Source organism: Pleurodeles waltl, chromosome 7 (genome assembly GCF_031143425.1).
Source record: "Pleurodeles waltl isolate 20211129_DDA chromosome 7, aPleWal1.hap1.20221129, whole genome shotgun sequence".
Classification (NCBI taxonomy): Eukaryota; Metazoa; Chordata; class Amphibia; order Caudata; family Salamandridae; genus Pleurodeles; species Pleurodeles waltl.
The window spans coordinates 226168670-226183864 of record NC_090446.1 but is presented as its reverse complement, the minus strand read 5'-3'; the positions used below and the strand labels follow the sequence as shown (position 1 = coordinate 226183864).

Genomic DNA, 15195 nt, shown 5'->3' with positions numbered 1-15195 from the left:
GACTAATTACTGTTAGTAATTTGCCATCTTGGAGTGGTCAACTATTACTAGCACTGAATACAAGTCACTTCCATATTTATGTAACATACATTATCTAGTGGAACGCCGTTACAGGAAAATTCAATGCAATTTACAAGACTGCTTTCTGTTTTTGGTATTGTGCCCAGGTGGGCAGACAACATTTTCAAAAATAATTAACACCGTTCACTATCAATTAAAGCGAAGTTTCACAATTATAGTTCTGTCACCTCATTTCAAATTAAATCAAACTTCACAATGCACTTAAACCTAAAGTAATAATTCCATTAATATGCAGTCATTATTAAATTCAACATTATCACTGTTCAGTTCCATGACCAAGTGGGCCTTCGCCACTTATCCTGTAACGTCTTCCACTATCTTCAAACTTAAAACCACAAATCATCTGTATATAATACTGTATATAATCTTCTCTCCTGCTGTACTCCTGAAATTACAAAATAAAATAAATACAATAAGAACACTAAAGTAGAGCAATCTCTAAACATTTCTTTAAAAAGGTTAATCTTAAAGATTTACAAATTTGTATACATTGCCTCGTTAACTTTGGTTCAATGGGGGTCTCTTGTGGTCATTTTCAATATGTATTTGGGTTCTAGCCTCCTCAGTGAATTCTGTCTGTCTCCCCCTCGAGTATTCCTTGGCACACTATTACACAAAACTTGAGTTTATTCTGATCACTTCATGAAAGTCATTAAAATGTCATGCTGTGGGTTAACTGACAGCCTTGTTTTTAATCACCCTCAAATTTTGTAGAATTTGCATATGTGCAGGTAGTATAGTGCTTCCTATGTATGTTTTGCAGCAAGGACAAAACAGGGCAAAGACTGTTTTACAGTTCAATACACTGTTTATCTTAACCTTCTCTTTAAAATTTGTGACCATCTCTGAGATGTTGATCCTATGTGCATAGGCCTTGCATTTACTACATTAGTAAATCCATTCTGGGATTTGAGCCAGTGTTCCTTCTTCAATTTCACATAATTTCGCTTATCTCTCATCGATGTTGCTTTTCTATAGTTGATCTGTGGTTTCCTTCCCACTTCTGTGCTAATGATAGCATCTTTGTGAATAAGATATCTGTGTGTATATAGGGCACCCCTCAATTGGTCATGATAACTCCATATGTAATGATAAATCTATGTTCTTCCTTCTTTTTGGTGTTGTTATGTCTCAAAAGGGCATCTTCCCTTATGCATGTTGCTATGAGCGAGTACTGTCATAATACCCCCTTGCTCTCAATCTAGTGGTAATTTCTTCTTGTACCTGTTCAAAGCCTGCCTCTGTGCTACAAATATGTTTTGCACCTATAAAATCTCTGAATGTACCTTCTGTACTTTTTATATAAACTGTGATGGTAAGTTTAAAATCCTTGACTTCTATTCTGAAATCCAGAAAGTCTATTGTGGTAGCACCAAAAGTCAGGTTCAAATTTTTAATATTGATCACATCAATAAATCTTTTTGCTGAATTCTTGTCACCTTTCCACAATACAAACAAGTCATTGATATACCTGACACACATAATGATATGGCTTGACCATTCCTGCATATGTCTCCCATTAAGCACTTGCTCCTCCCACCATGCCATATGCAAATTATCACAGCTGAGGGCGAACCAGGTGCCCATCACTGTGTCTCTTGACAGTTGGAACAGCTCCTCATTAAACAAAAAGATATTTCATGTGAGACAACACTGGATAATGCTCAATAGCATCTCATTATGTCTGAAAACCTGTATGGGTCTAACTCTAGAAGAAGGTATATCACCAAACCACCCTTAACAATTCCAAAAGAAGATGCACACTGCATGGAAACACTTCAGTAGTATTTATTATTTGTTACCATCGTAAGGATACAGTGAAGTCGTGGAGAGCGCACCTTGTTTTGACGAGAAAGGGAGAAATGCTTAGTAAATCTAGACTTCCCAACATTTACTTGTTTTCACAATATTAGTGTTCTCAGTATTTTGACAGATTAATACATCTTGATATTCTGGTAGAAACCCTTCATTAACGCGAGTGATGCATTATACTGTTTTACAGAGTTGCATTTTTATGCTTTGTATGTAGGAATTTACACATGCTCTATCCTTGTGGCACTGTTTGATTGGTGGTATGTAGGTAAATATATCCATACATTAAAGAGAACCAATGGTGGGGTGGCGGAAGATGAGAGAAAAAACATTAGCATGTTTAATGTTAGTCAGTGATATTATTTAATAATAAAAGGAGACTGAGTATCACATTATTTGTCTTTTAACCCTGTATACAATGTCATAGATCAATTACTGCTTGAAACGTAGAAAGCATGCCCTTTCAGCCCACCCTTTTGAGTAATTTACAGTGATCTGTCCTTTTTGAATTATCATATTACGGAAAACCATTGAATTGAACCAGGTTTAAGACCCCTCCAAATAACCTTTTTTAACTATGTGTTTCTCTCTCTTAGGTTTATGATATTCCACCCACCACTGGCAGAGGCGTTACAGAGAATGATGAATATGTAGAGGCTCCACTTCCAGCCCATTACAAAACATTGCCAAATCCTCGGAAGTCAGACTGGATTTATGATGTACCTGTGTCGCCAGAAAAAATAGGCACAAATACAACCCCGCCAAGCATATCTCCACCTAGACAGGTCTTTTATGATACACTGCCCACCTGGCGTGAATCAAATCCTTCCCAAATATATGACGTGCCCCCACTGCAGAAGAAACAAAGTTTTTCTTGTCAACCAGTGTACGATATACCTCCCTCTCGTGATATGCCAATGTTGCGGCACAATGGAGACTATGATGCTCCTTCAACCTGTTTAAGCAACAAGATGGAGCAGGCGAGCTGTAACCAGAACATTTATGATGTACCAAAAGGCTTGCCTACAGCATCAAAGACAGGAAATTACAGTGCAAGAAACAGTGCATGCGATAATCGGATATATGATATTCCACCGCCACTACCAAGAGGCAACAAACCCTGTTCTTTACCATTAGAACAAGACAGACTGTCGGTGGCTAGCACGGAGAGTAGAGCCAGCACATTTTCCATGTCATCGTCTGCATCCATGGAGTCCTTTTCTGCTTCATCATCTTCTGATGAATCCGCTAAAGAAGTAACACTGAAACTTGACGTGGCCATAGAGAGGTTGTCCCAGCTGCAACATCGAGTTGCCAGTTCAATAGCGAGCCTCATGATCTACGTGAGCAGTAAATGGCGATTTCAAGAGTACCTAGAGGAGAATCTTGAGGAAATCCATCGATCTGTCGACAGCATAAAAGAATCACTGGCAGATTTCTTGAACTTTGCACATGAGGTGAAGAGGAATGCAATCCACCTCACAGACAGCAACCTTCATACAAAAATAAACAAACAGCTGCAGATCATTGCTGACTCTTACCAAATTCTGCTGCAAACCAGGGAAGCACTGAACAACTGCAACTGGTCGCTGAAGACCCTAGTTGTTAGCAAACCTCAGAGTAGCCCTGATGACCTTGACCGTTTTGTCATGGTGGCTCGCACAATTCCAGAGGACATAAAGCGTTTTGCATCAATTATCATTGCCAATGGAAAGCTACTCTTTAAAAATAATTCAGAAAATGGCGAGGAGAGGAATTCCAAGCAGTTGATGGGAACTGTGCAAAGGTCAAACACTGAGGTGGATGAGAAGGAAAGGAGTCTGCCTTCGGTTAAACCTATGGAAGATAAACTAAATGTGAACATCTCCAAAGGAAATGTGATAGAAGAATGTGAATACGTCCACTTACAGGTTAGTGCAATCTTTACTTTACTGTTTAAGGGGAAATGATTCCTCTAGTTCATGTTATATGCATACTGAGAATTCATACTTACGGATGGGCTACAAATATCCTAATGCCCCAGCGTGGAGATACAACCACTGGCTCCCTGTCTTCTGCTCCGATGCAAGGATTTTCAGAGCTCTAGGTAAAGTTATATCTTGTCATTTCGGCACTATGCGGGTCATTACGACCAAGGCGGCCGGCGGTATGTTGGCGGTAACACCGCCAACAGGCTGGCGGTCTTCCGCCAGCAATTATGACCATGGCAGAATTGCCACGGCCATACCGCCGGCCCCTCATTATACCACCAGGATTCCGCCTGGCGGTCAAGCACCGCTGCCCTGGGGTTTATGAGTCCCCGACCGCCGGCCTGTCCGTGGCGGTACACACCGCCATTGAAAGGCCGGCGGTAAGGGGACTTGGGGTGCCCCTGGGGGCCCCTGCACTGCACATGCCCTTGGCATGGGCAGTGCAGGGGCCCCCAGGCATGGCCCCGTCGCGCATTTCACTGCCCGAATTTCGGGCAGTGAAATGCGCGACGGGTGCTATTGCACCCGCTGCACATCAGCATTGCCGCAGACTCTATTACGAGCCGGCTGCAATGTTGATGTGACATTTCCGCTGGGCCAGCGGACGGTAACACTGTTACCGCCCGCTGGCCCAGCGGAAATGTCATAATAGGGAGACATGAATACCGCCGGCAATGGCGGTATTCTGTCTCCCGCGGCCTCGGCGGTCTTTTGAAAAGACCGCCGAGGTCGTAATGACCCCCTATGTGCTTCCTAGCAACAGTGCCATTTAGAAAGGAAATTGGCACAGCATGATGTTAGATGGCAGTTGGAGAAAACAAGATGCATCATGATATTGGCTAGCATAAGCCAAAAGCAGAGGCAGATAATAGTACTGGCTCAATATGAGGCAAATATGGGTCTAAGATACTGGCTGGCACATAAGAGAAATGAGTAAGAGGGTATTGAGCATCATATGGGAGAATTGGAGGTACATCATGTTGTTGGTAAGTATAGGAACGATGTTTGTGTCACATGGTGAAAATAAGTGCGATTTGATTGGATACCTGAACACCTGATGGCATAATGTGAAGAATACATGACTGATAAACTACTTAAAAGGTACTCGATGGGAAATTAAAAGGAAGGACAATAGAGATATGAAGATAGTTACTTTTTAGAGTTTTGAATTGTTATGGGAGGCTGCACCAAACTGCATACTCAGATTATTAGAAGCTAACTTGTTAATAGTTTTCTAGGTAAATTGTGGTGTAAAATGCAGTGTTTCACAGATGTTTCTCCACATTTTCTTGACTGGAGATTCCCCACTCTTGTCCTTCAAAAAGACATTTGGGATAGTCGGTGTAAATAATGGAGTATTGGTATATTTCACGATTACTGTTTAAGAACAGCCTGTCATTCAGATTTTTTTACCCTGTTTCTAGGGGGAATAGCCCTCTAAAATATATGGTACAATTTTGTTCCCCGTTGTGTTTTGGACCCTTCAGGCTGGAGAATAATTCACTAAAATGCCACGTTTATTTTACATTACAAAATATTTCACAGGAAAAAATGACATTGTTTCTTGAGATTCTACAATTAGTATGAAAACAAATGGTGCATTTAAAAAAAAGTAGTGAAAAGTGGCGCCGGTAAACCTTCGAACAGGTGGGGTGTAAGCACCATGCTCAGATGCAGAAATCACAATGATAGGCCACACTGCAGATTGTGAAGAGGGGTTCTTCAGTCTCCCATATTTCACAAATATTCACTGGCCTTTGGTGGAATGAGGGTCCCTTGAAAGGTTGGGGGAGACCTTGAATGCTTGGGAAATCCCTCTGCACAGTTGGGCTGCAGTGTCCCAAATTACACCCCTGACCGCGCCCAAATAACACCAAGTGAATAAATGAAGCGAGGGACCCCAAAATGACAAAATGGATCTCAGCAGTTCCTTCACCACAGAAGGAATTAGTTTTTGGGGGGAAAATAATGGAGCAAATTAATTTACTAAAAGCAGAAGATTCTGACCACTGAGTGGAAAATATAGATATATCTAACATAAATTGCCCAAAATTATTTTCATCACACTCTGTATTGGTTTAACACCAGCATTTCTGTGTTAATTTTCCAGGTTGCACTTTTAAATTTCTTCAGGTATTTCACTGTAATGAAAAGACAGTAAAACAACTTATAATTATGCTAAGTACATGGGAGTTAATCATGTTCAAACAGGCATGTGGTGACATCTGATTTATGTGGGAGGAAGAAGAAAATTAATTCTTTCAAACCTGTATGCCAGAAAATAAGAACTTCAATATTTTATAGATTTATAATTTTATTTCTGCTGTCAGTTCTGCCGAGATAGCGATATAGGCCCACCAAGAGAAGGAATTACCCCTTCACAATTTCCACTGCTCTATAATTTGCATTCGAATGATATTTCATCTGGCAAATTTTTCTTTCAGAAAAAAGAGGAGTTTGAAAAAATGCTGAACCTGACACTGTACCGAAGAGTTTCAAAGAAGCAGCATTCAGAGGAAAAGGTAAAGTTTGGAAATAATAAACAGTAAGGCTATCCATTTAAATGAAATACAGTAACACATGAATTGTCTCTAAATTCATCAATAATCTGAGGTAGAATTACCAACTGTCATTCTACTTGCGGAATAAATGTCTGAATCGCGACGTAGGTTTCACGATTGTGATCTGCAAGTTACACGCACATGTCTGCAGAAGGTGATGGCCTATATTAAGAGCATTAGTGTAGCACTTTAATACAATGCATTTCTACAATTTGTATGGTCTTGTAGAGCTTTCTGACTCTGGCTGTACTTACGGAGCTACCTTGCTAGATTAAATGAGGAGATATTAGACAAATATATAGGAAAACGTCATTTCTGTGCACACCATTTCCATTAAGATACTTAGAGCAGGGATTCTTAAACTTTTTAGAACCATGTCCCACTTTTAGAATGACAAACGTTTGCAAATTGACGTGAGGAAGGGTGATTTTTAAATGGAACTAAAACTTCATCCAGTAGCGAATTGTCCTTCACAGACAGCACGTTTTCTATTGAAATTGCCACTAGATTGTCACAGACGTACAGTTTTACTGCTAGAACTATGTAGCACACAAATTACAATTACATTTTGTTTTGTTGTGTGTTGCACATTCCTGGGACTCAAAGCAAGATTGTCACATAATTCACATTGAAAACTCCTTAGCCTGTAGTCAGAGAAAAAGAAGTAAACACAACTCCTGCAATTTATCAGAGGACATAGCCTGACATTTGGCCTCTGTGAATCTCCAACAGGCAAATGTGACAAGTTAAACACATCATTTAATGACATCTTTATTTATTGCTCCCACTTTTTCGACCTACCACAAATCAGCTCATCATGGTCCACAGTTTGAGAAACCTGTCTATAAATTATTGTAACACGTTCTGGCAAGAATATCTTTTGGGGGCATCGACAAGATGGTATCACAGGGCACCTGCCAAAACTGTTGGGTCACTGCAATAGAAACGCCCTGTATACATATAACAATTCAGTGGAGGTGGGTGGGATACATGTCTCAGTTGTACACCTATTGTAGAAGATGCAATATCTATCTGGAATGGGGACGTTTCAGGAGAACTGCAGTACAATAAAGCACCACTATCCTGGAAAGCAGTACTAGGAAAGGCAGGGGTTGATAGGTTTTAAAAGCTACCAAACAGGAGAGGAGTATTGTGGGTCTCATGTCTGATATATAAAAGCAGTACAATGTGATTCTACTCTGGTGGTTAGATGCAAAGAAATATTAAGCTCATACAGAGAGTTATAACCACCAGAGAAACAGAGATTGTGATGACGCCTGCATGCATTACGAGTGCATTTTCATGAAATGTTGTATCCAGTAACAACACATCCTGAATGCCAATTTGCAGTATTTCCAAGATGGGTTACCAAACTGTTGCACAGCCTAATCCCCAATCACCAAAAATGAAATCACCAGAGGAACGCAGAGACCAGGGAACAAATTATCGGATGATTGCTTTTGGCTGTGCCAGCTTGTCACCTTGGTGGCATCATTGATTAGAGCGTGGGCTGTAGTTGCTATTGTCACCTGGAGGCTATGACATAGATCTCAGGTTTAGTGGAAAGAAGCAATGTCTGTGAAGAACAGTGTGATGCTTTGAGTGTGTCCAGTATACCCAGCCATGGATCCACATATTCTTTAAGATGCGCCCCACTGATGAGTCCCAATATAGAAGAAACTGCTCAGGCTTCACTTGTCTTCCTGTTCAGAGGGGATGATGCCTGGCAGCCTGGGCTAGACTGGTTGTATTCGAGCAGGATCAAGTATGATCTCTACAGAGTTGCTCCGTGTCCGATGTGTACAGTGAGCAAACCATGATGCAGAGGAATGCAGCCTGAGTAATTACCAGTGCCTATGTTAATTCAAGTACTGAAGCATACAAAAATTGATGGATAGGATGACTGAATGAATCTCAGTCAATGGTAATTACTTAGGACTGTACTGGTTTGCCAAAGGTGGACCCTCTCTAGAGTGGCATGTTTGGCAAAACAACTGACTGGAATGCAGCCCAAGTGATTGGCAGTGGCTGAGATTAATACAAGCATTCCATCAAGCACCTTGTTGTTGTTGCAGTTGACGCTCTAAGTGCAATACGTCCGCCCAGACGTGAGATCTGTTCTCAGTTTGCCGTAAGACTCAAGCTATTTCTCACTGATGAGACATAAGAAGGTCAGTACTGGTCTGGGGTTGCTTTTGGTCTTTTCCACATTGGGCCTTGCCTGGCAATTCGGGACATTCTGTTCCTACGAGGAGCAGATTCAGTACTGATCAGAATAAGGCAGGCCTTTCTCTAGAGTGACATGGTGGGTGAAAAATGATGCTCAGAAATGTGAACACTTAATCTATCATTCCAGCAATCCTTTTGTCGTTGCTACATATGGGCCAATTAAAGAGTTCCAATTATCATGTTTGTGCTTCGCTCCATAGAGCAGATAGAGAGCTGAACATTAGTATGGCATGGTTTGCTAGCAATAAATTAAGGCAGACAATCTCCTCACTAAAGCAGGGGGAAATCGAAATACCTTATTTTGCATAGTTAATATGTCAACTTCACCAATTTGTGATAGGGGCTATACAAATTTTATTTTGTTGCAGCGTGACTATCCTGTAAACCATTATGCCTATAAGAATTTTTTTTTTTACCTTTAAACCAAAAGTAAGTGTTGAGTCATATTTTCTGTAGATGTTCACCTAAAAAGGTTAATGTGGGCAAACATGGGGTGGAGGGCCAGGTTGCGTCGGTCCTCAATGTCTAAATGCCCTCCCTCTTGTGCACAAACGAGGAGCTTGACACCTGTGGAGGGCATCTAAACATTATCCCAGCTACTTCCATCTAAGTTGTTGGTTTTTGGTTTGCATCGTTCTTTTGGAACTGAAAACAAACTGAAGTAACTTGCCTTCCATCTGCTCATATCTATTCAGATGAAACCTGACTTGGAACAAGCATACAGAACTCCAGATAAAGATTCAGCAAAAAAGAACGCTGTTTTTCAGACGCAGGTATTTTTGATGTTATATACATTTTAGCTGGTCAACATGTATTGTATGGCGCATCTTTACCATGTACAAAGGTCCTCTAAAGTCATAAAAATAATAGAATGTTAGAGACTTAACACTGGGCATAAAAAGGAGACACTAAGTGGATGTTGTTATTTTAATTGTTTTTTCTCTACAATCATTGTATATTTATTTATATATTGTTTATATTTTTGCGTGTTATAGAGCATGAATATGGTGGAGAGTTCACTATGTTGAGGTCAAAATATCACCTAACTAAATCTGAAATTCACAATAGGTAAAAATATCACCTAACAAAATATCAAATTCACAATATCCACTACCACCGTATCATAAAAGTAAGTAGATGAGATGTGGAGTTGTGTATATTGAATGTGTAGTTCCCCCCTGCCTACATACTGTGGGAAACAGTGGCAACCAATATTGTGGATGCAATATCTTTTAGGTCGATATTTCAATACTTCGATATTTGTGAAGATATAGTGACATAGAGCCCAATAAGATGACACTTTTTTGTTCACTCCTTAGGAATCTCCATCTTCAAACAGGAACAGCAATCAGCACACAGCAAACTCATCAAGCAAGGTCATTCTGTCGGAGCACTGCCGGTTGTACTTTGGAGCTCTCCAGAAGGCCACCGCTGTATTTAACAACAGCCTGAGTAATAATCAGCCCCCGGAAGTCTTCATAGGTCACAGCAAACTCATCATTATGGTTGGACAGAAACTGGTAGACAATCTTTGCCGACAAGTACAGGAAAACGATGCTCGCAATGATATCCTGTGCCGTAGCAGCCAGCTCTGCACCTTGTTGAAGAACTTGGCGGTTGCCACCAAGACAGCTGCCATACAGTACCCAAACCCATCCGCTTTGCAGGATCTCCAGGAGCAGGCAAACCAGCTAGCACATGAAACACAGCAATTTAGAGCATCGTTGGACTAATGTTACATGTTCCTATAATAATTTTGTCTGATTACATTCTATCTACGAAATTGTTTCCTTTCTATTCCGATCTGGAGGCCACCTCTTCCTCATACAAAGCAAGATCAAGCAACCAACCATTTCTATAATGTGGAATCCAAGCATCTTCATTTCTTGAGGTCTTGAGTGTCCCAGGGCACACTGCTGTGCTTCAGACTGCAGTAAACTCCATATTATCATTATATAACCGAATGCAAGTTGGTAAAGTCTTTTTACTCATATGTACACAAGCTTAGACAGCTTTGAATGTAGTGGTCAAAAACATTTTTGTTATGGTTCAAGATTACCAAAGAGAAAAAACATTTGTAAATATAAGTCAATATGTTATTGTATTGATTCTATGTGTTTCTTGTTTTTAACTTCTTTTTTCAAACGTGTTGGCTCTTGCACTCACAAGATCTTTACTTTATTCTAACTTCTTTTCAATTTCAGACTTTACCTTTCATATTCATTTTCTTGTTCTCCTCTTCTGACTGGCAGGACCACATTTACCTAATAATGTTGTTGAATATGAAAGCGACTCACTGCTAAGTTCTGTCATGTTCTTCTCACCACTTTCAATGGTTGATTTCAGTATGAAGTGGAAAAAGAACCAATAAGAGTATGAGTTTCAGCAAAGTCATTGGCCAGTCCCACCTTCACTTTGAAAATATGAGACCTCCAAAAGTATTCAGATGGTTTGTGGCAAGACTAGCATAAACAGAGTGACACAAATTGTTATGGACAATCCCTAGCCCCTTAAAGGCTCCCTGGGTTGTGGCAAAGTTTGGTCAGACATGTGACTGGCTTCCCCATGCCTACTGGTATTTCAAATGAACTACATTTTAGGGAATCTATTAGATTTTCTTTGGAAGGAAGGCTACTATTTCCATCATACTTTACCTGGGTTCAAAGTTAAGCTTCGTTTGCATGCTTAGATTTTTTGTGCAATTGTATTTCTAGTTGGCAATATCTACAAAAATATTATTATATTGTGAAATAATTATCCACAAGCATATGATACTCTTTAATTATGTTTGAGAGCTAAGTAGTGAAAGTACTCCGTTACGGCATCCTGAAACAGCACATGAATTTACAAGAAGGAACATTTGTTGGTTGTTCTTGGGAACTGGCTTAAGGAACAGGCATGGTGTGATGTATAATTTAAAACCAAATAGTTATAATGTGATAAAAGTACAATATTTTAAAGTGAATGACTAATAATTCTAGTTAGACTAAATTCAGAAGGAGAGGAACAATTTCCAGCATTCTGTGTAACCTGTATGTTATGCTAAGCATCTAAGGCCTTTTCCGCTTCAAAATCCAAGGGCATAATTTTGACCAGAAATTTAGAAATTGGTCGAAAACGAGAAGATTGTTTTCTTAGCTATCCTAATGTCCTCACATGTCTTATTGGGTAAAAACTGGTGTTTTATCATTTTGATGCTGTTGAACAGAATATATGTGCGACTATCACAAGAAATTGTACTGATTCCAAACCAAGAAAGTTCTCCTTAAGCAGCAGTATCTATGTTGCCATCAACTCCTTTGAGTCCTGAACAAATCCTATATTAATATCATGTTTTGAAAATATTGCATTAAATCAAAATATAAAAATACAGTTTTTTACGCTGTGATGAGAGGTGTTTCACAAACAAAACCTTGAAAAAAACGTCCTAAATGATATTTCCATGAGTTTTTTTTGTATGCTTTTAATGTCAAGAAATAACATGTGTATTACATGTGTATCAATGGTGCTATGTTTGCAAACATTACAATAATAAAGATATTTCTGTAATTTATGTAACTTTTTATATAAAATAAATCAGTCTATGGTACAAATAAAAATCAATATTTTTAAGTGCAAACTATTTTTTGTAAAACGTTGTGAAGGTGAAAGAGAAAGTTATCTTCTGAACTGTATTTTGTAATATACATGTATAGTGCAGTGATTTTATAGGATTCATGTTTTTACCTTTCCTGTGTTCGCATATTTTTAAATGCACTTTTTGTAAATGTGGTCACGTCACACCTTATAGTTTTAGATATGTTCTTTTATTTTCCTAATGTCAATGATTCATTGCATTAGTTTAAACTATTAATTTATTTTTTTAAAGAAGATGCTATATTCTAATGTTCCGTAGACCAGAAAATCTGAGCAAATGCACCATGTGTGATAATGTTACCCTGATACTTAATAGAAGTGTATTGTAATAAATCTAGGTTGAACTGAGGCATCTTAGGCTTGGCCTTGTGGTAGTGAAGCCTGAAAACTCAATGAATAAAAGATTGATAAATTGGTGTAGCTTTGGAAACGTATTGTCTAATTTTTAAACAATTCTTAAAAACGACTTTCACAGTTTCACCTTCGACTTTGTGTGTTTTCTTGATTATCTGGAAGTGTTCAAACTGAACATTTAACTAGGTCAGATGTTTAGAATTTTTAAAATAAAATTCTTTGTACTCTGTTCATGTGTTATCCTCTTTATTTCAATATGCTCAAACCGCAATTGGTTACAATACTTTCAAATTCTGTGCAGACTTACATTTTGAGGTCTGAATCCAAGATGGCTTTGAAGCTTGGCATATACTATTCTGAAGACTGTGAATCTTTGTGCATAAGAATATGTGCACATACTATTACAAAATAAAGAGATGAACTCGCACTTGATTATTTTTATATAGAACACAGTCGAGGAAATAAGTTACAGAAAGGCAGATAGACATCCAAAATGGAAGAAATGAGAAAACGAGGTATTGCATAAAAACCCTAAAACTTTACTTGAAATATAACAATAGAGAGCAATAAAAGGACAGAGACTTTAAAATACTTATGTTGTCGCACCAACTTTTGGCAAAAATAATCAATTTCTAAGAGAACTCAAGACCAGAAGAAGTAAATCAGTCATTCACAAAGGAGAGATTTGATGTTTGAGAAACTAATGAGGACATCTTTTAATATAGATTAGCATTTCATCATTACTAAATTCTTTAGACCCAGGAAATTATTTTCTGCTCATCTGTAAGGGACATTTGCAGGCCTGACATACAACAAAGGCATCACTAGAGGGAGGCAAAAAAGAGTGTTGCAATACAGCAGGGAGCTATTTAGAATACTTATTTGTATATATTTTACTAATTTCTCAGGCATACATTCAGTTTCATGGATCACATATCGTTTATTAGCTCATTCACAATGCATCAAATAATGGGCCTAAAATGTATCTCATTTACTTTCATAACATAGATCCTGTAATTAAACATTAAGCAAAATAAAATGTACAATAATGAGTCTGTGTGTTCAATTATATCACCTAGAAATTCTTTCATTTACATACTGTTGGATTGACAGTTTTCTGGTAAATATTGTACATCTAACACACAATCCAGTTACAGAAGGTTAAAAAAAGCCTTATATTCACACACAAAAGCATGTTATCTCCTCCCTATGAGGAAGCTAGGCCACATATCTCTCCCATTCATCATTACCAAAATATTTGTTAAACACAGTCTAGTTTCTGAGTTCCCACTGTGGCCTGTACTATGGTTATTGTCTTGGCTATTTATATATATATCCCATCCCACACTGGACATGGGGACACATCACCTCTACCCTTCCATTTAATAGACAGTATTGTTAAATTTCCTGCCGGTGGCCACTTCTGCCGCTCTCTAAACAAAACAGGATGCACAGCTTGGTGTTCTAGGAGTTTTTCAACTCATGACCATTAGGCTTTTTGGCTGTTTATCCATCTGCCATGTAAACAGTGAATTTACTCGGCTATTCACCTGCTGTATGCTCCAAATAGTAGAGATTATGCAGAGTTTGGAACACTACCATGCACACAGCAAATAAACGTCACTATTTACCCTCCCATTGGCTAAATAGCAGGGATTATGTACTGTTTGGCCAGCAAATAAACTTTATTATTTGCCTAGCCTGATGCTAAACAGGAAACATTATGCACTGCTTGGCTAGTGGGCTTGCAAATGGCAAAGAATACTCAATATATAGGTGACCAATGACTAATTAGCAAACATAATGCTGTAAGTTTCCAGCACCCAGCAAATTGCTAGAGACTTCACTCTTTACATTGCTTCTTGTGAAATAGTAGACATTATGCACAATATGACCGGCAGCCGTGCAAATATCATATATACTTAATTACTAATCCTGCCACTGGCTAAGTACTAGAAATTAGGAATTGTTTTGCTGGTGACTAGGTAAATAGCAGCAAATAAACTTCACGATTTACCCAGTTGCTAACTAAATAGTAAACATTATACACAATTTAGCCAGAAGCTGAAAAATATCAAAGAAACTGCTGGCTAAGTGTGCACTACTACATACGGGTTGAGTGGCGACCGTCGCAAATAACAAAGAACCTTCATATTTACCAATCTGTTAATTAAATAGCAGACTTTGTGTATGATTTGGTGGGTGACTGTGCAGATTGCAAAGGTATGCCATTATTCTTCTGGCCACTGGCTAATTACCTGGCAGTATGCACGATTTGACCAGTGACTGCGAATAGCAGAGTAACTTCACCATTGACCTAGCTGCTAGCTAAACAGCCAAACTTATGCATTATTATGCCTAGCACAGATTTCAATATGCACTTATTCCCCAGGTAGAATCTGCAAATAAGCACTGAACAAATATGACACACACCTCTTATGCTGGTTTACAGTAAAATTGCTTGAATGCACGTGGCACTCTTTTTCCACAAAGGCCAAGGCACAGTGACTTGGGAAGCTCATTACGGAGCTGTCTCTCATGCCACAAATCCT

The 15195-nt window shown here is 38.8% G+C and overlaps 1 protein-coding gene across 3 annotated transcripts in view; it reads left to right on the top strand.

Moving 5' to 3' along the window:
* Positions 1-12874, top strand: part of CASS4 (Cas scaffold protein family member 4) — a 124328-nt gene extending 111454 nt beyond the window's left edge. For all 3 annotated transcript variants that reach the window (XM_069243606.1, XM_069243604.1, XM_069243605.1), the window contains 4 exons: positions 2490-3803; positions 6308-6385; positions 9349-9426; positions 9973-12874. In XM_069243606.1, the coding sequence (XP_069099707.1) occupies positions 2490-3803; positions 6308-6385; positions 9349-9426; positions 9973-10386 (1884 nt within the window). In that variant the 3' untranslated portion in view covers positions 10387-12874. The remainder of the gene's footprint in view (positions 1-2489; positions 3804-6307; positions 6386-9348; positions 9427-9972) is intronic.
* The last annotated feature ends 2321 nt before the right edge of the window (positions 12875-15195 follow it).